This window comes from Anoplolepis gracilipes, chromosome 7 (assembly GCF_047496725.1).
Source record: "Anoplolepis gracilipes chromosome 7, ASM4749672v1, whole genome shotgun sequence".
NCBI lineage: Eukaryota > Metazoa > Arthropoda > Insecta > Hymenoptera > Formicidae > Anoplolepis > Anoplolepis gracilipes.
In genome coordinates, this window is record NC_132976.1 from 13,262,441 (window position 1) to 13,287,781 (window position 25,341).

At 31.7% G+C, this 25,341-nt stretch overlaps 2 protein-coding genes across 2 annotated transcripts in view; both read right to left on the reverse strand.

Moving 5' to 3' along the window:
* LOC140667695 (estradiol 17-beta-dehydrogenase 11) overlaps positions 1-25,341 on the reverse strand; it is a 104,737-nt gene that overhangs the window by 26,362 nt on the left and 53,034 nt on the right. Inside the window, exons 3-5 of the mRNA XM_072895847.1 lie at positions 2,280-2,404; positions 598-708; positions 357-518 (exon numbers count right to left, since the gene is read on the reverse strand). Of these exons, the coding sequence (XP_072751948.1) occupies positions 357-518; positions 598-708; positions 2,280-2,404 (398 nt within the window). The remainder of the gene's footprint in view (positions 1-356; positions 519-597; positions 709-2,279; positions 2,405-25,341) is intronic.
* On the reverse strand, positions 14,868-17,958 carry LOC140667625 (uncharacterized). Its single transcript, XM_072895767.1, is given in 2 exon segments — positions 14,868-15,605; positions 15,607-17,958. Coding segments are annotated over 2 exon segments (3,075 nt in total). The 5' UTR covers positions 17,944-17,958.

A 25,341-nucleotide genomic window follows, 5' to 3' on the forward strand; every position in this document is an offset into this window, starting at 1 on the left:
TATATCAAAAATCTTATTATACGGACTGTATATATACTTATGCATATGATAATGATCATATATCTTTTCTGACTCTATATTTTAAGATACATGTATTGCTGAATATTCTATTGCAACAGCTTACAATAATATTGAAATTTATTTAAAAAAAATTAAGTATGAGAGTATCATGTTTGTTTTATATATATATATATATATATATATATGTTGCGGTTGCTACAATTATTTATAGTGACCAATACTTATGTTAGATTCTTTTTACTAGATTTACCAATCAGGGAGCTCCGTAGATAGTTTGGACGTAAGTAATTATCACCTAATAATTATTTGCTTTATTCAATAATTTTTTTACGTACTTTAAGTTCGGTAAAAAGACTCTCATGGCATCCAATGGCTGCAAATTTTGTCGCAGAATAATCCGTACACTTGTAAGTTCCTACGAGACCAGTGACGCTTGCAATTGTCACGATATGACCGTGATTATTTTTCATCATATCTCTCAAAAACGATTTTGTAATCTGCGAGATGAAATATATGTAAGGCGAAAATTAATGACTTCTATAAAAGCAGAATTGGAAAATTAATGTTTCTACTCACCCAATAATGTGATAGGATGTTTACTTTAAATGTTTGTTCGATTTCGCAATCTGGCAATTCCATAAAAGTTCTTCCGTAGACATATCCAGCGTTATTTACTAACATATTTACCTGAAATAATTATTTATAAATTTTAATTATTTTTTGTTTTAAATCTATAAAAAATATCTTTTAAAAAATAAAAATTAAGTTATTTTATAATAAAATGTCCGTATAATAAGATTTTGTTCTGAACTTGTCTAAAGTGTATCATAATTCGCGTTCACGAATTACTATTCTTGAATAAAAAAGAGTTGAAAAATTCTGATTTATTTTTTGCTACTATGGTTAATACACAAAAGAAGATTTATTAAATAAAAATCATGTAATCATTATTTTCGCATTTTCTTAAGGTGGACATATGTCTGCGAACCGCGTACCGAGTTGAATATAGCTATGCAATACGTGTCTTATGAATGTATGACCGTCTAAAAAATGGTGCTAACTCATTCAAAAATAATAATATGTAATATAATTTATAGTACACATGCATGTAAAGTGGCACATTACACGCATGTTTTCCGTGCGGGAAGTAGCCGATTGCACACGCGACGCACTGCGCATGCGCCATCTCATTCCCGCAAGCTACATACGATTTATCCGTGCGGTAAAGAGATGTAGCGTGTGGGAATGAGATGGCGCATGCGCAGTGCGTCGTGTCTGAAATTTACTTCCGCACGGAAAACGCATAATGTACCATTTTTACACGCATTTGTACTATAAAATAGTATGTGCTGCATGTGCGGGTTGATTATTGCCCACTCGCCTTCGGCTCATGCGTCCAACCCCGCACTCGTGGGCAATAGCCAACTTCCCGTACTTGTATCACAATATACTATTATGGGCGCGAATTATGATATACAGGGTGTCCCATAATTCGTGCTCCACCCGTCAGGTGCAGATAGAGAGGGTCAAACCGAGTAGAAAAGTCTTCCATTTTGCGATATTCTCAATAATAAGAGAGAAATTAATTAATAAAGATTGGCCAGTATATAAGCGCGCAGCGAGAAGAGACGGTCCATTGTATTTTTTAATCGTTTATACGTAGCCATTGTCATTTGTAAAGCGCTCCTGCCAGCACTCCGTCGTGCACTTAGCAACGGTATAACATTACGCTGTCTTATCGCCGCGCACGTAGTAACCACGCCACAGTGGGCCGTCTCTTCTCGCCGCGCGCTTGTACTGGTCGATCTTTATTAATTAATTAATTTTTTCTTATTATTGAGAATATCGTAAAATGGTAGAGGACTTTTTTACTCGGTTTGACCCCCTCTACATGTACCTGACGAGTGAGGCGCGAATTATGGGACATGTATATTATGTATTTTATGATATACAGTTTATACATATTTTATGATATTAAGTTCGGTTTCATAAAATGATACACTCTCTTTTTGTACTACTTTTTTTGTTACTCACATTATTTTATAACAAGTGATTCTAACCGTATTATTAAAGTGAAAAAGAGAGCAAAAATGAAAGTGTGCAATAACATTTTTATTTTGATACAGAATGGGAGATTTTTAAATAAAAGAACCTTTATAATAAAAACATTGTTTGGTTTGTTTCTAAACAATTTCACAATACAGACAATTAATTGTAGTTTATAAAACTCACAAATTTATTCAATTTTTTTAACTCACATTTCCAACTTCGGTTTGTACTGCTTTCGCAATGCGATATACTTCTTCCTTGTTAGCGATATCGCAATAATATGTGTAACATTTTCCACCGGCTTTTTTTATTTCCTCCGCAATTTCCGCAAGACCTACACATCACTTACATTTATATATTTATACTTTATCCATGTTCATATGTCTTTAATTTTTAATATACAATTGTGTTTATGTATGATTTAAAGAGTTAAATCAAATAATTAGATACATATGATATACCTCGTAAACACTGTTTGTTGCAATAATATTATGTAACAAATAATGGAGTAATATGTAACAAGTAACAAATAATATAATATAGCGCCAATTACCTCTATATGATATAAAACTGTAATATGTATTATTTTGCAACATTACAATACTAATGTAAGAATACAATAAGAACAGGATATTATTGCAATATAATATTATTATATTCGTGTCGCTTCATTTGTCGCTACGCGGCGACAGACTTAACTAACTCATATTTAAGTTTTTCCATGAAATGCATAAAATTATCTTTTAGGAACAATGTGACGTCCAGAAATTAAGTTTGTTGTCAGTTTCCTTCTCCCTCATGAAGTGCAGTCTTAGATGGAATGACTTAAATGTTTTTAACACAACATTGCATACTAAACAAGGAACCGTCAACGCTATGTCATCTAAATATCTATAGTAAAAGGGAAGACTAATTTGGAGACTCGCCCGAACTGCTTTATCTTCAAGTCTTGTAAGGTGATGTCAGTGATGACTGGGAAATGTGATAATCTTATTAGTCTGTCGAACGTTTGTTAGTAATGAACTCTGTTAAATCTAAAGAAGATAAAGTTTAAAATGAACTAAACTGCTGTTAAAAACTCGTCTTTGATGTCACAATTCTCTTCTAGGTACTTCTATTTGCTTGTAATGCTATCCATGGCTAACTCTATTGAGAGGTTTATAAAGAACAAGATACGACATCTAAGGATCAATATCAAGTTGAATTTTTCTTCTATGTAAGTATTCGCAAGTTCTTTGCCTAATTGGAAGGTATTGATTATCTGGCTGCTGATTGTCGGAGTAGATATTGTCGGATTGTAGATAATATTGTGCAAGAAGGTGACTATCGAATATAGTGAGCTATTTTTAATGAAATTATGATTGGACAGTTCTGCTTATAGATTTTTTCCATATGCTCTCGATAAGATTCCATCCATATAGTTTATTCTTTTGTACGTACTTCCATTAATGAACTCTCTTTTTCTTCATTTGGCAATCAAATTATGAAGCTCCCTGATGGAATTTTTTTGGGATCTTTTTTATAATTGTGTATGTGTATTGATATCGATTAATGAAGGCATTCAATTTTTCAATGTTTATTTTTATTTTTATTGTCTCGGTTATGTTTTTTTTATCTGTTCTCATAAAGATCACGTCTTGATTTTTCACGTATAAAGCTACGCACTGAAAGTGACGCACCAATGAATTCTTTATCGAATGATGAATTTCTATTGAAAAGTGAATGATTTGCAATCTTATTAAGGATAGGTATTATTCTCAATATTATGGATGATTATATGGATGTTCATAAAAATGTTATTTTCTATGCTTTTTATGAATTCCAATGAAATCTTATATGACGTTGGTATGTAGAGAAGACTGTCAAATTTTTTAGTTCGTCCGTATGATAATATAATACTATTAAAAAGTTTACTTAACAATCCAAAAAACAATCAAAAATACAAAAAAGTAATCATTTATTACACTTTACATATAATACATTGGGCAACAAAATTATCGCAACAAAAAGAGTGATGGCAAATTTGGTTCATTTTTTGGATCTCGAATTTCAAACTTTTTTTTAAGCCAAATAGTACTATTAGATGAAACATTAATCCCAGTAAAATTTCAAGATGAGCATAGGCACGGTTCCGGAGATACAAGGGGATGAAAGTGATGATTTCCAGTCAGGTTGCATAAGGAAGAATGCGTGCCTGAAGTTCACGTAATATTGGGGGTATTTTCTGTCGAATGGATCATCTACGATTCATTGTTCAGAGAATGAACAATTTATTATTCAGCGCTATTTCATTTATTGGGGTGGTGTTCTATAAAGCACCCTGAAAATATGTTCCCTATTAATCACTGACCAAATTTTTTGAAGCAATTCAATTACCGAGAGAGAGAGAGAGAGAGAGAGAGAGAGAGAGAGAGAGAGGGAGGGAGAGAGAGGGAGAGAGAGAGGGAGTTTTCCACATTTTTGTCGGGTTATTCTTATTACAATCTATCATATTTTCATAATATTCTTTTTTCTTTTCTTAATTAATTTGACTACTGCATTTCTTTCACTTTTGAATTGCATCCAATTTTGCTGCGTATCATTGAACAAGACTATTATTGTATGCTACATCCCTTCTATCAGATACTACTCTTATATCATTTGAAAACCACTTTTTACCTTCCCATACTTTTGGTATTTTAAATTTTTTCCTAGGTGCTGTACTATCCAATGCATCTACTATAATATCAACAAATTTCTTCGCTCTCTCACTAACTTCTAAACCTTGACATTGCTCTATTTTGTCTTCTATCAATCTATTAAACTCATCTGCATTAAATTCGCTGTAGTTCCTACCGCTAAATTTTCTATATTTACCTATGGTTTTACAGGCGCTTAATACAACTCTTAACCATGCATGATTTGTTATTTTAGGTTCATGTATTGCTTGTACTTGAACGTTATTATTAGCAAAACATAAATCTATAATTGTTTAACTGTCCTTTGTAACTCTCGTCGGTTTATTAACATACTGTTTCATAACTAAACTTGCCATTACCGTTTGCAACTTTTTAGAATAAAACGAATCAATCATGAAATCTATATTAAAGTCTCCCATTACCATGCAGTCTCCTTTTATTACTAATTCCTCTACTATATCTTCAAGAAACATCACAAAATCACCGTGCGATGCACTCGGTGAATGATATAGTACCATTACCACACCTTTATACAATTTCTCTTTTACCTCTATTGCAACACACCAACAGTTCGACACTATTTTTTTTACCAATACTATTTCATATTTAATATCGTCTCTTACATATATAATTGCTCCTCCTGTATTTCTATTTTCTGCGTTACATCTAATTATAGAATAACCTGGCACGTTCACTTCACTATCTTCAATTTCATCCGTCAGCCTAGATTCTGACAGTGCTATGATTGCTGGATTTACTTTCTTCATAATCTGATGTTGTATCTCATCTTTATGTGCTGTCAAACTTTGCGCATTTGTATACAATATCAGCTCCTCTTCTTTCTGTAACTGCTATTTGTTGTCCTCCCAGCCAGTCCTCTTCTTCTCCTCTTGTATCACTCTTTTATATGTCGGACATTCTGGATCAAGTGCGTCATGCTCATCACTTATCTTCAAATTGTATATGTTTGAATTTTAAACATACAGTTTACGCATTTTTTCTTAGTCACCTTACATTCAACTGCTTTATGATTTCCTGCACATTTATGGCATGTCTCATCTCTTGTACAATTTTTTGTATTATGATAATAACCCCAGCATTTAAAACATCTTTTGACATTAATATGATTAAATACAGGACACTTTTTCCATCCTACATTTATTTTTCCTTTATTTAACAATAACTCATGGGTTTTCTCATCTATTTCAATTATTACGACGCCTTCTTCTCTTCCTCTTCTTCCCGATTGATTACTGTAGCTTCTTTTCTCTTTGATTATTTTCTTTATTATTCGTATCTGAAATTCCTTATTTACTGCAACTTTATTCTGCTTCTTGATTGTATCTATTAACTCATTATCATTCAATTTTATGTCTTCTTCATCGATATTGACTATTTTTATCTTAGGTTTCATTTGCGGTGACTCAGTAACTTTGAAATTTTCACCCAACTTATCTTGTACTGCGGTCTTTAATTTTTCCATTTCTTCTTCCGTTTCACAACCCAAGATCACTGTTCCCTTACTTCCTTTTCTTAGTTTCGTTATTCTCATTGTCATATTTTTAATGTCTACCTTTTCTTTTATCAATCTTTTGGTAGTTTCACTCTCCTGTTCCACTTTAGGTTTAATAATTATAACATTTTCTTTTTTCTTCTCTTTAACTGCCTCACTATAGCTTCTATGTGTTCCATCTGATGGATCAGACATTCCTTCTTGTATCATTTTTCTTATATCTTCCAGTATTTCTTGTTTAACATTTTCCATTTCTTCTCGAACTACTTTTTTAATCATCTTTTTACATACTGTCTCATCTTTCATTTCTTTCACTACTCTTACAAGCCAATCTATTTTTATATCAATACTCGATGATCCACTCGTGTCTACTGCCCTGCTTCCACTACTTGGTGTCACAATCGATCCTATCGTCGATGTTGACATATTCTTCATATCTACCTCCCTATCGCTTTCAATTGTAAATTTCTCAAATGGGCCTTGACACGGCACTAATTCATGGTTTTTATCATAAACTTTATGTTTACTCAAACATCCTGGATGATAAAAAAGTTTATTGCATGACTTGCATGTCACTACTTGGCTTCTTATTGCCTTCTTACATGCCGAACATCGATATTCCTCATATTCATCATTCATCGATAATTATCGACCGAAACGCTAAAATCAGCGTAGACGGTCAATAACCTTCGTATTCATTTCGTGTTCCACACGTCAGCATTTTTGTGTTCACCATTAATGTCTACCTAATGAGTCCTCGATATCTCAGACAGAAAAATGTAGCTCCTGCACTCACAAATTAACACATCCCGGCTAGATAACACTCATGGTTAATCCCGATTCATGCAACTATAATTTTAATAACTTTTGATCACTCTCCCTGCTTATTTAACCACTTAAAAGTTAGCACTTTTATGGAGCGATGTTTTACACATCTTCACTCAGAGAGAGAGAGAGAGAGAGAGAGAGAGAGAGAGAGAGAGAGAGAGAGAGAGAGAGAGAGAGAGAGAGAGAGAGAGATTGCTCAGGCAGTAAAAAATATTTCAAAGATACGTAACAAAAACAATCTGATCAAGGATCAATTATTGCTCATGCGCAAATATTATATCTCGTGACCTTCTGCTGAGAAATCGCTCTCACTCGAAGGATCGCAGTCTTATCGACAGCACGTGTACATGTATATCTCCACCGTACGAATAAAACAGTGTTAGCAAAGACTATAAAAGACAACTTGAGTTATTTTCTTATAAATCCTTAATAAAGACGATATGTTTTGACACTTTCGAGTTTCATGTACTTTCATGGATTATGAGAAACCATCACTTTCATCCCTTCATAACTCCGGAATCGTGCCTATGCCATCTTAAAATTTCTCTGGGATTAATATCCCATCATATAGTACTATTTGGCATAAAGAAATTTGAAATTCGAGGTCCAAAAAATGGGCCAAAAAACAGGTCTTTTTGCCATCACTCTTTATACCAAAATTTCACACAATTTCAGATAATTACAACTCCACGAAAAATTGTCGTATTTAAATTTTTTTTATTTTGTAGGTTAAAGCCTCTACTTTAAGAAGCATTTGTCAGATTTTGAATTTTTCCTTTCCTCCTCTCGCCTTCTTCTCAAACGTAAAGACGTGTTTTGTTTTCAGAAAATTTGCACAGTTTGACGCACTTCACGGAGTGGAATGAATTTTTTTACAAGTATCATAATAATCATTGTAAAATTTAGACTTTTCCTTGTAAATTAAAAACAAATTGAGATCGAAACGATTTTTTTTCGCGGACTTATGACGTATCAAAGTGACTTATACATTTTTGTGTCTTTTACTGTCAACATTAGCATTATCCGATGCGCACCACGAGGAGATTGTTGGATTTTGTGCATCATATGCATGTGTGTATGTTGTGTATGCGTGTGTGTGCGTGCGTGCGTGCATGTGTGTGTGTGTGTGTGTGTGTGTGTGTGTGCGCGTGCGTGTGCGTGTGCGTGTGTGTTATTGTTGGAAAGAAATGTTTGCACTTAATTTTAAAAGTATTTCCGCCTCGTCTCGGTACACGCACGCACAGTATACACACACAGCATACACACATAGACACATACACATGATGCGCAAAATGCGTTCAACAACCTCCTTGTGGTGCGCATCGGATAATGCTAATGTTGGCGGTAATAAGCACAAAAATGTATAGGTTACTTTGATACGTCATAAGTTCGTGAAAAAAAATCGTATCGATCTCAATTTTTTTTAATTTATAAGGAAAAGTTCAAATTTTACAATGATTATTATGATATTTGTGAAAAAATTCATTCCATTCCACGTGAAGTGCGGCAAACTGTGCAAATTTTTCCAGATAAAACACGACCTTACTTTTGAAGGCGGGAGGAAACAAGGAAAAATTCAAAATCTAACAAATGCTTCTTAAAGTAGAGGCTTTAACTTACAAAATAAAAAAAATTTAAATACGACAATTTTTCGTGGAGTTGTGATTATCTAAAGTTATGTGAAATTTTTGTATAAATTTTTGTTGCAATAATTTTGTTGCCCAGTGTATTTTTCATTAGCATTATCCATATTACGAATGTATGCGTATATGCATTGTGGGTATTGATAGACATGCACTAATGCACGTTATTAAGAAGATGATCGTGACAAAGTCGCATTTTTCAATGTGTCTGACTATCATATATTAATATCGTATCATATGAAGTATTACATTAAAAAGTGACAAATATTTAATAAGGTGAGACGAAAAGGAAAATTTATAAAAAAAAATTGTTAATTACACACACATCACTTTCAAAATAAAATTCAAAAGCCTAAATGTTTCTCCTCTATATTATTTTCTATTATTTTTTAAGGAAAAAAATGTACTTGTACTTGCAACATTTAAAATTTTTTTCCAATTCTTTTAATTATACGATGCCTCTTTCTTTACAGACATTATTCGAAAATTCTTGACTCATTTTCTGACGTTTTTCTTTAGCCAAAGCTATAATCATAGCTGAGATAGCTTTTAAACGCTTGTGTAAAACAATTTCTTTTGATAATAAATTAGGAGATAAAAAGGTAATAGGAGCCAAGCTCAGTAATTATGGAGCACTTTCTTATTTATGAAAACTTTAATTGACATTAATAAATTCTAAACTAAATACATCATTAAAATTGCATCCGTGTGTGCAATCATAAACGTACAATTATGAAGCGAACGTTTCGGCCAAATTTCTGGCCCTCTTTAGCGCATTACATTAACTTAATATTTAGAATAATCGCAGGCAAGTTTTCTGTGTGACAATTATCGACGCTAATCATAATCCAGATCTAAATGAATACATGTCTCTTCCCTGGTTTGTTGGCCGGGGGGGTGTGATTCTGTATTTCTTCGATCCATGTTTCTAACGTATCAAAACGTATTTATCGAGACTTTTCCGATTTGATGTTTTTACTTAAACCGTATGTTAAAGACTCCTTCTTTTGATATATATATATATGGGGTATTCTCTGTCAACCGGACTCCCGTCTCCTTTCATTACAAAAAAATCTTAAAAATTGCTGATGATGACCAAAATGTAGCTCATAACCTTACCTTTCGAAAGCACTCTGGCGTTTTGAAAAATCCAATATGGCGGCTGGAAACTGTGTACACATCAGAAAATTTTACTTATATGTGAATTTATCATTCGAATCATGATGAATTTTTACGGAAAAAAACATTTTCAAGGGTATTCGAGGGTGCTCTTTCGGAATCTGGCGCCAATTTTTGATTTCATAGATCCCTAAGAGCTGGAAATAAGGGTAGAAAGCGTGATTTCACGATTTTTCAACTTACCAACTAGTGAAACAAAAAGTTTCTATTATTCATATTTCAACTAGTTCTCAGAGAATCCATACGTTCTCTATTTTTCTCAACCCTCTCAGAGTGAGAAGGGGCAAGATGTAGGTTTTTTCAAAAATGATGTTGGTAATACAGGTACAGATCGTGTGATATATCGTTCTCGACGTTTTTTTGCTTATATCGAATTTGGATAGAAAATGATCATATCTTGTTACCCTCATAAAAGAAAAATCATTTAGCCCTCAGAAGAGTTGAAAATAGGAGTGGAAATTGCATTAACTAAAATTTCTATATAGTTCGGGAATACAACATTTCAGTTATCGACTCGATCGATCAGACCTCGAATACCCTTGAAAATGTTTTTCCCGTAGAAATTCATCATAATTCGAATAATAAATTCACATTAAGTAAAATTTTCTGATGTGTACACAGTTTCCAGTCGCCATATTGGATTTTTCAAAATGCCAGAGTGCTTTCGAAAGTTAATGTTATAAGCTACATTTTGGTCATCCTCAGCAATTTTTAAGATTTTTTTTGTAATGGAAGGAGGTGGGGGTCCAGTTGACAGAGAATACCCCATATATATATATATATTTCTTTTGAGATATACATATATATGTATATATATGTATATATATATTTCTTTTGATATATACATATATATGTATATATATACAGAGTGTCCTGAAAATGCCGGTAAATATTTTAATGACAGGTTCTTTAGAACAATTTAAGGTAAATATCCTGTTTAGGGGGGGATGCTCTGATGTCCTTGATCTTGACATATGTTGTCAAGGTCATCACCCTGAGTAACGCTTAAGAGGTTTTAGCCGTCGCTCGTTGTTTACTAAAAAGTTACATACAAAAATTGTTAAAAATTGACGTTTTTTGTAATTGTTTTATCAAATACTGGAAATTTAAAAAAATGTTTCAAATAAAAGTTGTAAGTCTCTTCAAAATACACGTTTTATATCTTATCCCTTTTTATTATACGAGTGATAGTTTTTGAGAAAAACAACAATAAAGACTATAAACCTCATACAATATTAATTATAATATATAATATAGTCCCACTGTATCCGCGCATACACTTTCCTACTCACACAACAAATGGGTTGGGTTAGGTTATTTTTTAGAAGTGGAGCCCCCCGCAGGGGGGCGGAACCCACTGTATCCACGCATATACTTTTCACACATAGACAGTCTATGCGCGGGCATAGTGGGTTCCGCCTCCCTGCGGGGGCTCCACTTCCAAAAAATAACCTAACCCAACCCATTTGTTGTGTGAGTACGAAAGTGTATGCGCGGATACAGTGGGACTATATTATATATTATAATTAATATTGTATGAGGTTTATAGTCTTTATCGTTGTTTTTCTCAAAAATTATCACTCGTATAATAAAAATTGATAGAATATAAAATGTGTATTTTGAAGAGACCTACAATTTTTATTTGAAACATTTTTTTAAATTTCTAGTATTTGATAAAATAATTGCAAAAAACGTCAATTTTAAAAAATTTTTGTAACTTTTTAGTAAACAACGAGCGACGGCTAAAACCTCTTAAGCGTTACTCAGGGTGATGACCTTGACAACATATGTCAAAATCAAGGACATCAGAGCATCCCCCCCTAAACAGGATATTTACCCATTTTAAGACGAAAAGTTTAATACAAAAATGTCGAGGCTACGATAGTTTTCAAACTAGAAGTAATTATATTTCACGAATGATAGGGCTGAGATTTCGTGCTTTCAAGTACGACAAAATAAGTGATAACATAAACAAGTGATAACATAATATTTATAATATTGTGTAAAGAGCGCTATTTATAGGAGCACTTTTATCACTTGTTATTTTGCCGCACCTGAGAGCACGAAATTTCAGCCCTATCATTCGTGAAATATAATTGCTTCCAGTTTGAAACATACGTATTCTGAGTGTACATTTAGTGGAACATTTATAGATCACTTTTAGAGGCGCTGATAAATATCCTAGTAATACGACTAAAGTTGGTCATATTCTCACCGTACATTTATAGCGCCTTTACTTTAGAGGTACATCTTTGACTATTATGTCTGTGATTGGTTGTCGCGCGGTCAATTACGCGCCATAAGATAAATTTTCAACTTTATTATAAATTTAAGGGGATGCTGGAGTCATCGGCGAACTCATGCGCGATTTTGAGCGCCGCCTTGAAAGAACTAAAAAAAATGTTACCGACACAGTCAGCATGAGAGTGAGCGAGACAGTAGTACGAGCGAGCGAGACAGCAATAAGAGTGAGCGAGACAGCAATAAGAGCGAGCGAAACAGCAATGAGAGCGAGCGAGAGGAGAATAACAGCGTGAAAGGAAAGACTCGATCTTCGAGTTTTCTCTGCTAGCTGCTATGCCCCTCTCGCTCGCTCCTATTACTGTCTCGCTCACTCTTATTCCTGTCTTGCTTGCTCCTACTACTGTCTCTTTCGCTCGCTCGCTGAGAGATATTTGTTGTGTGGTAATAGTACACACTAACGCGTATTCTTTGTACATGTGTCGTTTCAAATAATTATAAAGAAACGACTTTTTTTCTCGACCAAAATTTCGTCGCAAGGCTGACAATAATGTAGAAGACGAATAGGCATACACAAAATATGTGTAAATAAATTAAATTTGAGAAATGTGTATATAATATAATGTTATATACTTTCTTTATCATCTCTATATAATAAATACAAAATATATACATACTGAATATATAATTATTTTTATTTTGTATTTTATATACAATATATATATATATATATATATACCATAATCATTAAAATATAATACATATATAATATACATACATAACTGCATATATTTTTGGAACATGTATTAATTATTTGTGTCATTATGGTTAAAGTGTAAAATAAAGATAACTATATTTTATGTGTAATTGTATTATATTAATTTATTAAATAATTAATTTTGTATTTATCATATAGGTCTGAAATTTAAAAAAAAGTATATTTTTCTTTAGTTTTTCAATTTTATAAATGTATAGTATTATATATATATGCATATATATTTGTGAAATAAATATTTTATCATATCTGATATCTCTTAGGCACTTTGCATATGTCATTTCATCTTGTGTATAGCTTTATTATATCATGGCTTGCATATGTTAAATATGCAATAAATAGGAACTAAATATATTACAATGTTTAATTTGAGAAATATGTGTATATAACACTGTATATCTAATGTCATATAATTGTCTATTATAAATACAATTAGATATTGAATATAAAATTATTTATATTCAATATCTAATAGTATTTATAATAGACAATTTATTTTTATTTATTTTACATACAGATAAAAATAAGAAAAGTGTATGACATTAGATATACAGCGTTACACACACATATTCTGAAATTAAACATTGTAACATATTTAGTTCTTATTTATTGCATATTTAACATATGCAAAGCCATGATATAATAAAGCTATATACAAGATGAAATGACATATGCAAAGTGCCTAAGAGATATCAGATATGATAAAATATTTATTTCACAAATATATATGCATATGTATGTATATATATATATATATATATATATATATATATATATATATATATATATACATATATACAGGGTGTTTATTTGAAACGTTCCCACCCCTATATTTCGGAAACAGTTCAATTTTCTGAAAAATTGCAAAACACATGTTTCATCATTTTGAGGGGCTACTTTTTTAAGGGGATCGGGAAGGTCGTCCCCCCAAGTGGGTACAAGGGGGGCCTCCAACTTTGAAATTTTAAATAGAACTCCCTATTTTTTATTGCATATTCTTATAGCTTATCTCGAGAGCTTTTCAAAACACTATAATTAAATGTTTTTTCATGAAGAACTTTTCGAGTTATGAGATTTGAAAGTCACAGTATTTTGACATAAAATACTCGTAAAATATTCATTTTTCGATAATCTCATCACTTTTATGTGCAGAATAATAAGAAGAATCAATTAGTATAAAGAAAACACACAGTTGTCTTAAATAAAAAATATGAATTTGAAACGAGCATTTACGTATTTTTATTTAAGAAAATTGTGTGTTTTTCTTTACACCATAATGACACAAATAATGAATGCATGTATTTGCAACATTATTTACAACAGTATATGTATTTGTGTATGTATATTGATTCATATAAAATACAAAATATAGATAATTATGTGTAAAATGTAATGTAATTGTTTGTATTTAAATCTGAAACAATTTATTTGTATTTATTACAGAGATAATTATATAACATTAGATATACAATGTTATATACATATAATTCTCAAATTATATAATAATAAAATATTTTATTTACATTTATTGCACACATTTTGCATCACAATTCATCCCGCACATGGCTTTGTATGACAATAATATTGGTCGAACAAAGAAATGCAATGAATTGTCAATAAATCATATGACATATACACATGTGTATAGAATGTCAATGTGCAAATAAAACAAAAAGAAATGTATAATGCCAGTACACGTAGTTAGATCGCCCCTGGCTTTATATATAAAATATATAATATAAAATATATTTATATTAATATAAAATATTTTATATATAGAATGGGCCCCATTCATCGCCCATTCTCGTAAGACGCAACCTATATATTTTCGTCTTTCCGATTTGCACACCAAGTGCATAAATAATATAGCATTCTTTTTATGCGAATGAAGAATGCATCGAATATTATTATACAATTATTAATTTATTATGGTGTGACATTTATTGTGAAGGGAACGGTGATAGCTTGTTACTTTCAATTATATTCATAAAATGACGTCTCATGCGTTTTACGTCATTAGAATATTTATCCTCACAAGGATTTCCTCCTAAAACTACAGATGTAGCGAAAGCAGCTGCATAAATTCCGCAACATATGCTATCTGGTTGTACTTGGACTTTTTCAAATATTATATCGCTTACGTTTATTCTTGGATAACGTTTTCAAATATAATCTTTCTCTTTCTTTGTCAATTTTTTGTACGTACAGCCAGATAAGCTATCATATACATGCAGTTTGAACCCATCACAGAAAATGCATCGCCAGTGATCAGTACAATTGCCTCCAATTATTTGTAAACTGTTGTCACTATCACTGGCTGTTATCAGATCCGGAAACTCTAAATACAGAACGCTTTGTGTTTCGAAACAAGAAGTTTCTCTAACAACACGCAAAAATCTATCTAACGATTCATCGTTCAGTTTGCTCTGTACAGGCAGAACATTCTTTCTCACCAAAAAAAGAGGAGCAATTGTATCATCTAAAACTTTCTTACGTTTTGTTATTTCATCATTAGTCAGATTTTGTTTAGTCTTTGAATAACTGACTAAGATGCAATCGCTATCTTGTTCTGTATCCGAAACAGCAGCAATGTTCACCATGTCTGTTTGCACAACGTTCAGTTTTGATTGTTTATTTTCTTGCTTGATATCTATGTTGTCTACATTATTTTGTTGCAGTTTGTTTGTGGATTACTTTTCTTTTAGACGCTTTTTCTTTAGCATCTATTATATATTGTGGGTTTCTAATAGGCATATGCCTATTATGACGGCTATCTAAGATTTCTGGAAGCATACAGTCATGATAGAAACGTTTTAAAAAAGGCAGCATTTGATTTTCCCAAAAGTTATTGTCTCTATTGACTACCACAATTTTTAAACTTTTGGGAGTCCATAGAGCGAATATACAATAGTTTCGCTGCGTTATGTTCAACTGCCCTTGAACTTGATAAAAGTATCGATGATTTCGATTCATTTTATCATTATTTGTTCTGTCAAATATGCCTTTCAGTAAAAGCAATTTTTGTACAGCCTCATCAGCTGTTAAATTTTCTGCTGATAGAGGACATTTAATCTCCACCAGACCATCTTCATCGATAAGCCCATCGAGAGAAGCACCCAAAAATGGATTTTCATAATCAATGAACAATCCACATGGTTCAATATTTTTATTTAATTTTGTAGCCAACTCTTTTTTGGCAACTTCCTCCCTATCGCGACCATATTTCATGGCTGCTGTGTCAATTTGTGGAGGATATAAAATTTTTACAGTCGCTGCACAAGACGTTGTTGGTCTCATGCGACATACAGTTCCAAAATTGGATGCTGTTAGCATTTCACGTCTTAATGAATGCCACAGTTCACATTCATTTTGGTCTCTTGTTTTTCGTTCAATTTTTTCCCTGTTTTCTGCGTTTTCTGATAACTTTTCTATATGGTTTATTTCAAGTTGTTTGTATACGTCAGATGAAAGATCTGGCTTTTGTGATTGTGGGCCATAATGACGATCTGTTCCTGCCTCTCGTTTAAATTTTTTAGATCTGCCATCCTCTTCTCGAGATTTTTTGGTTCTTGCAACCTTTATTTGTCGTCGTTTCTCTAAATTTTCGACAGTCGGAGGAACATCCTTACACATGCTTTTATATACTTGCGTAAGCACTTGTTGAGTATTATACTGCACAACAGCTCCCGCAATTCTAGCATTGTAAGAACCTCGCAGGCCAAAATTAAGGCGCTTTCCACCTATTTCTTTGCAGATTATCGAGTTGAACGCTTCTGCAGGATTGTTTGTCAAATTTAATAACAAACTATTGGAATAAGCACTCAAATGCCTGACAGCATTTTCAATTTTGTCATATAAACCGTGTAATTTTAAATATGGCACATAATTTTGTACTTTTTCTTCGCATGTACGGCCGCGTTCTTTACATCTCTTATGTTCACCAAAAATATGGCTAGGAATATTTAAAATATCTTTTTGTAATTCCTTAGCTTTGTCATGGTGAGGTACTTTTTCCTCCTTTCGTAGAGCGGCTGTCTCTAGCATTTCTTTTCGTATTTTTAAAATGTTACTTTTTACAACATTTCGTAGCTGTACAAAACCACGTTTTCTGTGCTGTTTTGGCTGGACTGTTCCTGCAATGACTTTCAACTTTTTGCACAAGTTGCGAAGCAAATGATTTGTGCAGTCTACTTTTTTTACAGTCACCATTTGTTCGCGATACGGTGCGTTATTTAGTACAGCCTGATATACACTGCTGTCGCCATCAGCAATAATTGTTTTATATATCAGTCCATGCATTTCAAGGCTATTTTTAAAGCCTTCTACAATGGCGTCGCTTTCTATACTTGTAGAGCTAGCGTTGCAGTCAAAATTTTTATAACATTTGTGACTGCGTGGCTCGAGTCCATTTCGCTCCGCTCTATCACACACCGTACAAAATTTGTTACGGATACCAACGAAGAGAACTTTTTTTGTGCGATAACCAATTATGGCACTAACACCGGAAAGTGAATCGTAAGCGTTGCCGTACGACCTCTTCATCCAACTACCATCCGCTACAACGGTTATATATGGAATGCCATTTATAGTTTCATTTCTCTCGAGTTGTTTTTTCATTTCGCCTGCCATTTTCATACTTTCCATGGCTGTTTTCTGAAAATCATCAACTAAAATTTCACGATGATTTATATAAGTCTTTTCAGACATGCAAGGTATATTTACACCTGTACAAAATTCTTCTAGTTGGGCATAACCATTTCCAACTGTTATAGTTGTAGCTACAGCAGCTTGGTTAAGATCCAACTTTTCAGGTTCTGTGGGTTCTGACCATATGTTATCTTCATAGTTGCACATTTGGCATTTGAAGAAGAACTGCGTCTTTAACCCATGGCAACGAGAATTTATGAGCTTCCAATCTTTAAATTGGCACTCTATTTCTTGCGCATGGTTATTAAATGTTCTGTGTATCTCATTCCACATAAAAGAGACATCGACAATGCGACGGCCTTCCACCATACTTTCTTGAATACTATTTGTATCTGGAAGGCTCTTTTCGATAACAAAACTGTCATTGTCATCTTCGCATGATTCGACAATGCGATAGCCTTCAGACATGCTTTCTTGGATACTATTTGTATCTGGAAAGCTCTTTTCGATAACAAAACTGTCATTGTCATCTTCGCATGATTCGACAATGCGATGGCCTTCAGGCATGCTTTCCTGGATACGGTTCGTATCCAGAGGGCCAATCTCGATAACAAAATTTTTGTTATCTTTGCAAAGTTGAATATCTTGTTTAATATTATACATACCTGTATTAGACTCCAGGCATTGCATTTAGATATTAGCTTTTGAATCCATCATATCGGGAAATAACTCTACCGATTTCTCTAAATCGATGGATTCATTACTAATATTTATGCTTCTGGAGTCATTTTCAAATTTTACTTCTTGTTTGTTTTGTCGCCTGTAAAAAAAAGATAAATTAATATATTGTTATAAATATTATCATAAAATTAATTATTATTAACACATTTAAAAAAAAATAAAATCTCTGAAAAATTAGTTTACTTTTGTTTTTAAATTTTTAATTATACTAGTAAAACTAAATTATTATACAATATAATAAATAACGCTTTGACCAAATAAATGCTAATCAGACCGTACATGCAAACCGTATCTGGTGTTAAAAAATTTTGAAAATTACCAGCACGCAAATAGATCGGCACTGGATTTTGTTTTTACAACCAGCACACGATTAGACCGTCACTGGATTTTATTTTTACAACCAGCACAAGAATAGATCGTGGCTAAATTTTGTTTTTACAACCAGCACACGAATAGATCGTGGCTGGATTTTATTTTTACAACCAGCACACTATTAGACCGTCACTGGATTTTGTTTTTACAACCAGTACACCAATAGATCGTGTTTGGGTTTTTTTACAACCAGCACACGATTAGACCGTCACTGGATTTTGTTTTTACAACCAGTACACCAATAGATCGTGTCTGGGTTTTTTTACAACCAGCACACGATTAGACCGTCACTGGATTTTATTTTTACAACCAGCACACGAATAGATCATGGCTGGATTTTGTTTTTACAACCAGCACACGAATAGATCGTGTCTGGATATTTTTTTTATAACCAGAACGCACATACAAACCGTTTCTGGTGTAAAGTATATTTTAAAGTTACCAGAACGCACCATAAATTTAGCACGAACTACTGTTATTATGAAATTACTGCCACTACTCTACTACTACTACTACTATTATTATTATTATTACTACTACCACTACTATTACTTTATAATTGTATTATATATTAGAAAACGTATTTTATAAACTGTTTTTTTCAGAGATTTTATTTTTCTAAGCTACGTAAAAAAAAGAATAACTTCCCATACAGCTATGAACTATATTGCAGCAATATTGTAACATTGCTGAAATATAGCTGCAGTGTAACTGAAAGATTCGTGCTGTATGGATAATGACTTATTACTATCAAAATTAATTTGATTATGTCAATTATTGTATTTTTTCAGTGTGTATGAAGTTAGCATTTGAAATGTTAGCATCTTATAAATTTCATATTTACTTGCATCCAGCATAGTTGTACAGCATAGTTCCTGATAAGTTTTAATAATAGTTCCGTCGAATTAATTATTAAAATCGCGTTTTTAAAAATAATATGCTAACTTCCGATGATACTTCATAGCATGTCGCTATATTACGAATACCTGATCACTGGAAAAGAATAAAAAAAGTTCTATTGCCTAAATACGTTTGTTAATAGTTCTGACAATTATTTTTCCCGAAAAATGCGTATTTTCGAATATAAAAGTGCTGGTCGATTTTCGACAATTCTGTTTATTCTAAAACAGTTTCAGTACAGTTCTGATCATGTACATTAAATTTTTAAAGCGTCCTAATGATAAGAACAATCAGATATTTTTTTAAATCGTTACTTTGCCTGAAAAGTGCGCATTTTCGAATATGAAGCTGATATACTAGTGAATTTTTGACAGTTCTGCTAATTCTAAAATAATTCTGGCAGTTCCGGTTACGTACATCGTATTTCCAAATAATTCACACTAATTACTTAAAAATTTTTCTAATTATACCTGTTGTCAGAATTGTACGTAACCAGATATATGCCAGAATTATTTTACAATTAGCAAAACTATCGAAAATTGACCAGCATGTCAGCTTCATATTAAAAAAAGCGTACTTTTCAGGAAATGTAACGGTTTAAAAAAATTTCTAATCGTTCCACTCACAAGAACTCTTTAGACATGTAATGCACATGATCACAACTAAATAAGAACTACTTTAAAATAAACAGAGCTATCGAAAATCAACCAGCATCTCTTTATACTCGAAAACACGCATTTTTCAGGCAAAATAATTGTTTAGAAAAATTTCTGATTGTTCTTATCATTAGGACGCTTTCAAAATGTAATGTACATGATCAAAACTGTACTGGAACTGTTTTAGAATAAACAGAATTGTCGAAAATCGACCAGCACTTTTATATTCGAAAATACGCATTTTTCGGGGAAAATAATTGTCAGAACTATTGACAGGACGTATCTAGGCAATAGAACTTTTTTTATTCATACTTCCCAGTGATCAGGTATTCGAAATATAGTCACATGCCATAAAGTGTCATCGAAAGTTAGCATCTCATTTTTAGAAACGCGATTTTAATAATTAATTCGATAGAATTATTATTAAAACTTATCAGCAACTATGCTGTAGAACAATGCTGAATGCAAGTAAATATGAAGTTTATTTTTGAGATGCTAACTACACACACTTATTTCTTTATAATTACAAATAATTGAAAAAAATGGCAAAAACATACGATCGGCTGGCGTGGATAATTTTTAATTATATAATAGATTTTAATTTTTTATCGAATTCAAAATTGTATGATTTACGTCGTGTTTGATATCACATCGCAAATATATTATTTTAATTCATTACAATTATTTTCTAATCGATAAAATGCGAAATGAAAATTTTAGTTTCCAATAAGATGTTTATATTATGAACAGATAAGGAAGAATTGTCGATACTGGAGAGTCGCGAAAGTGAGAGCGAAAACGAGTGAGGAGCAAGCGAGATGACCAACATGAAAGAACTTCGAAGTCTCATAATATAAACATCTTATTAGAAACTAAAATTTTCATTTTGCATTTTATCGATTAGAGAACAACTGTAATGAATTAAGATAAGATCTTTGCGATATGATATCAAACACGACGTGAATCAGACAATTTTGAATTCGATAAAAAATTAAAATCTTACTTAAAAGGTTTCTTTTATCTCCAATCTTTTATATATGTATATTTCATCTTACCAAAAGGAAGAAAACTTTTAATTTTTGTATTTTATCGATTTGAAAATAATTTTAATGGCGAGATTGTTACGATCGAACACGACATAAATCGGATAATTTTTAGTTAAATAAATTGATAATTGATAATTTATGTAATTAAAAATTATTCGATTTATGTCGTGTTTGGTGTCATTTTAATCGCAAAAATCTCATTAATCCATTACAATTATTTTCAAATCGATAAAATGCGAAATGTAAAAATTTTATTTTCTATAGTAAGATGAAATACGATACGAAAGATTGGAGATAAAAAAAGGCTCGCGACGAGACTTCGGCACTCTCTTTAATGTTGGCCATCTCGCTTGCTCCTTACTCGTCCTCTCTCTCTCGCTTTCCTCGAGCTCCAGCATCGAAGGTCTTTAAAGAGCTCGCTTCTCTATAAAATGTAAACATGGAATAAAATTAAAATTTAAACTTTTATTTCGCATTTTATCGATTTAAAAATAATTTCAATGGATTAATGAGATTTTTGCGATTAATGACACCAAACATGACATTAATTGGATTATTTTTAATTGTATGATTAATCTAATTGAAAATTATCCGATTTATGTTGTGCTTATGTCTTATATGTAGTGTCATTGTTTAATCGTAAAATATCTTATTAATCCAATAATTACTTTTAAATTGACGAATTACGAAATAAAAGTTATTTTATTTTATTTCCTACTTTAAAATTATATATATACCTTGATGGATTCACGAAAGTTACAATTAATTGCAGATGACATTACAGAATTACTGCATTTGCAAAATTTTTATTTTTTTTTTACATTATAATGGATATAATTATAATAATTTCACAAATTTTTAAATTCTAGATTGATAAGACGTTTAGAATCTTCGTGCAACAAACTCACGGCAATATATATTATACTCCTCATATATATTATACTAATATATACATACTCCTCTCTGGAAATAATCGAAGATAAATTTTACGAGGCGCAAATGTTACTTTTTTAGTAGGCGTAAAATTCGAAATTTTATTTTTCAGACTCGATTTATTCTTTACTCACAATTTCTTTTCATTAGAAATTATTTCGTCATAAATTGGTATATTGATATTGCCGTGAGTTTGTTGCACGAAGACTCTAAACGTTTTATCAATCTAGAATTTGAAAATTTGTGAAATTATTATAATTATATCCATTATAATGTAAAAAAAAATAAAAATTTTGCAAACGCAGCAATTCTGTAATGTCATCTGCAATTAATTGTAACTTTCGTAAGTCCATCAAGGTATATATACAATTTTAAAGTAAGAAATAAAATAAAATAACTTTTATTTCGTAATTCGTCAATTTAAAAGTAATTATTGGATTAATAAGATATTTTACGATTAAAAAATGACACTACATATAAGACATAAGCACAACATAAATCGGATAATTTTTAATTAGATTAATCATACAATTAAAAATAATCTAATTGATGTCATGTTTGGTGTCATTAATCGCAAAAATCTCATTAATCCCATTAAAATTATTTTTAAATCGATAAAATGCGAAATAAAAGTTTAAATTTTTATTTTATTCCATGTTTACATTTTATAGATAAGCGAGCTCTTTAAAGACTTTCGATGCTAGAACTCGAGAAAAGCGAGAGAGAGGACGAGTAAGGAGCAAGCGAGATGGCCAACAAAGAGAGTGCCGAAGTCTCGTTGCGAGCTTTTTTTTATCTCCAATCTTTCGTAAACACGTCATCTTTTCCCTGAAATTTGATATATAACAAATTTATATCGCTAACCTTTTTCTCCATCCTTTTCTAAAAGAAAGTTTGCGACGACTGGGGTATGGGTGTTTTGAATTACCTGCTGATTTCCCCATTTATAAATCAGTTAAATGTCAGTCAATGTCACTAAAAAACACTAACACTTTTTCACTTTACACTGAAAACACACTACACTATACAATTACGCTAACACGTAGGAACACGTCTCACAACGATTTCTCGCGTGATAATCTTTTGTTTCGCGCAACGCGTGGCACGTTTTATTGCGCGCCCGCATTAGATATATAGCGATACATGCAATATTGTACATATAGAGTGAGGAAAAAATACCGTGATCCTGAAAAATATAAATTTTACAGAAAAATGTTAGAGACAAAAGTTGTATAATTTCGAGGGACATATGAGATGATATCATTAGTTTGACCTTCGTAACATTATAATTCTAATTATAAGTCTAGTAAAAATGTGTAACTACTAGTTGCACATTCATGTTCTTATTTGGCAATATGTGTTTTCTTTACATCAATTCATTCGTCTCATTATTCTGTGCCAAAAAGTAAAAGTAAGATTATCAAAAAATGAATATTTTACGAGATATTTTGTAGTTTTAATACTGTAACTTTGAAGTTTTATAATTCGAAAAGTACTAATAAAAAAATCTTTTATTATAGTAATAATAATAAATAAAAGACTAGTAAGAGCGAAAGTTATTATTATTTATAAAAAGCATTTATTTTAGTTATTTATTTTATTATAATGTGTTTTGGAAAGTTTTCGTGTGATGTAAGCTACAAGAATATATGAAATGAAAATAAAATAATAATAAAAATTAAAATTACACATTCTTGTTTTTATCTAAAAGAAAAAAAAAGGGGGAAAGAGAAACATATCAATAAATATACCTATACTATGCACAATACAACACAATATCGGTTATTATACTTGTTATTTATTATTATATGTTATACTATAAGTCAGATATACATTGTATGTATTTATAACACGCATGACCATATATATATGTATAAATATATCTTATAATTATGAGCGAATATGATAAAATTCTCTCCCCCTCTCTCTCTCTCTCTAAGTTCAAGATAGTAAAAAAAGGAAAATAAAATAATAATAAAAATAAAAATTACACATTCTCGTTTAATTCTAAGAGAAAAAAAAGAAAGAGAGAAAAAGAGAGAGAGAGAGAGAGAGAGAGAGAGAGAGAGAGAGAGAGAGAGAGAGAGAAACATATCAATAAGTATACCTATACTATGCACTACACTACACAATATCGCTTATAAAGTCTGTATATCTGACTTATAATAAGTCTGTCTTTTTTAGCTGAACTGGCTGCACTAATTCAGAATTTATCTTTCACCTTCCTTTGTGGAGGGAAAAAGACAAACTCTGAACTAGTGCAGCCAGTTCAGCTAAAAAGAGCAGACTTATTATAAGTCAGATATACATTGTATGTATTTATAACACGCATGACACATATATATATATATATGAATAAATATATCTTATAATTATGAGCGAATATGATAAAATTCTCTCCCTTTCTCTTTCTCTCTCTCTAAGTTCAAGATAGTAAAAAAAGGAAAATAAAATAATAATAAAAATAAAAATTACACATTCTCGTTTTTATCTAAGAGAAAAAAAAAGAAAGAGAGAAAAAGAGAGAGAGAGAGAGAGAGAGAGAGAGAGAGAGAGAGAGAGAGAGAGAAAGAAACATATCAATAAGTATACCTATACTATGCACAATACAACACAATATCGGGTATTATATTAGGTCTGTTTCCTTTAGCTGAACTGGCTGCACTAGTTCAGAGTTTATCTTTCACCTTCCTTTGTGAAGGGAAAAAGACAAACTCTGAACTAGTGCAGCCAATCCAGCTAAAAAGAGCAGACTTATTATAAGTTAAATATACATTGTATGTATTTATAACACGCATGACACATATATATATAAATATATCTTATAGTTATAAGCGAATATGATAAAATTCTCTCTCTCTCTCTCTCTCTTTCTCTCTCTAAAGTCAAGATAGTAAAAAAAGGAAAATAAAATAATAACAAAAATAAAAATTACACATTCTTGTTTTTATCTAAGAGAAAAAAGGAAAGAGAGAGAGAGAAAGAGATAGAGAGAGAGAGAGAGAGAGAGAGAAATCAAATCTTAATACGGCCGCGGTAAGTAGGGTACGGCCGGATACAACGAGAGGGTATACGGAGCCGGACACATAACCGGATACGGAGCCGAATACGGAGCCAGA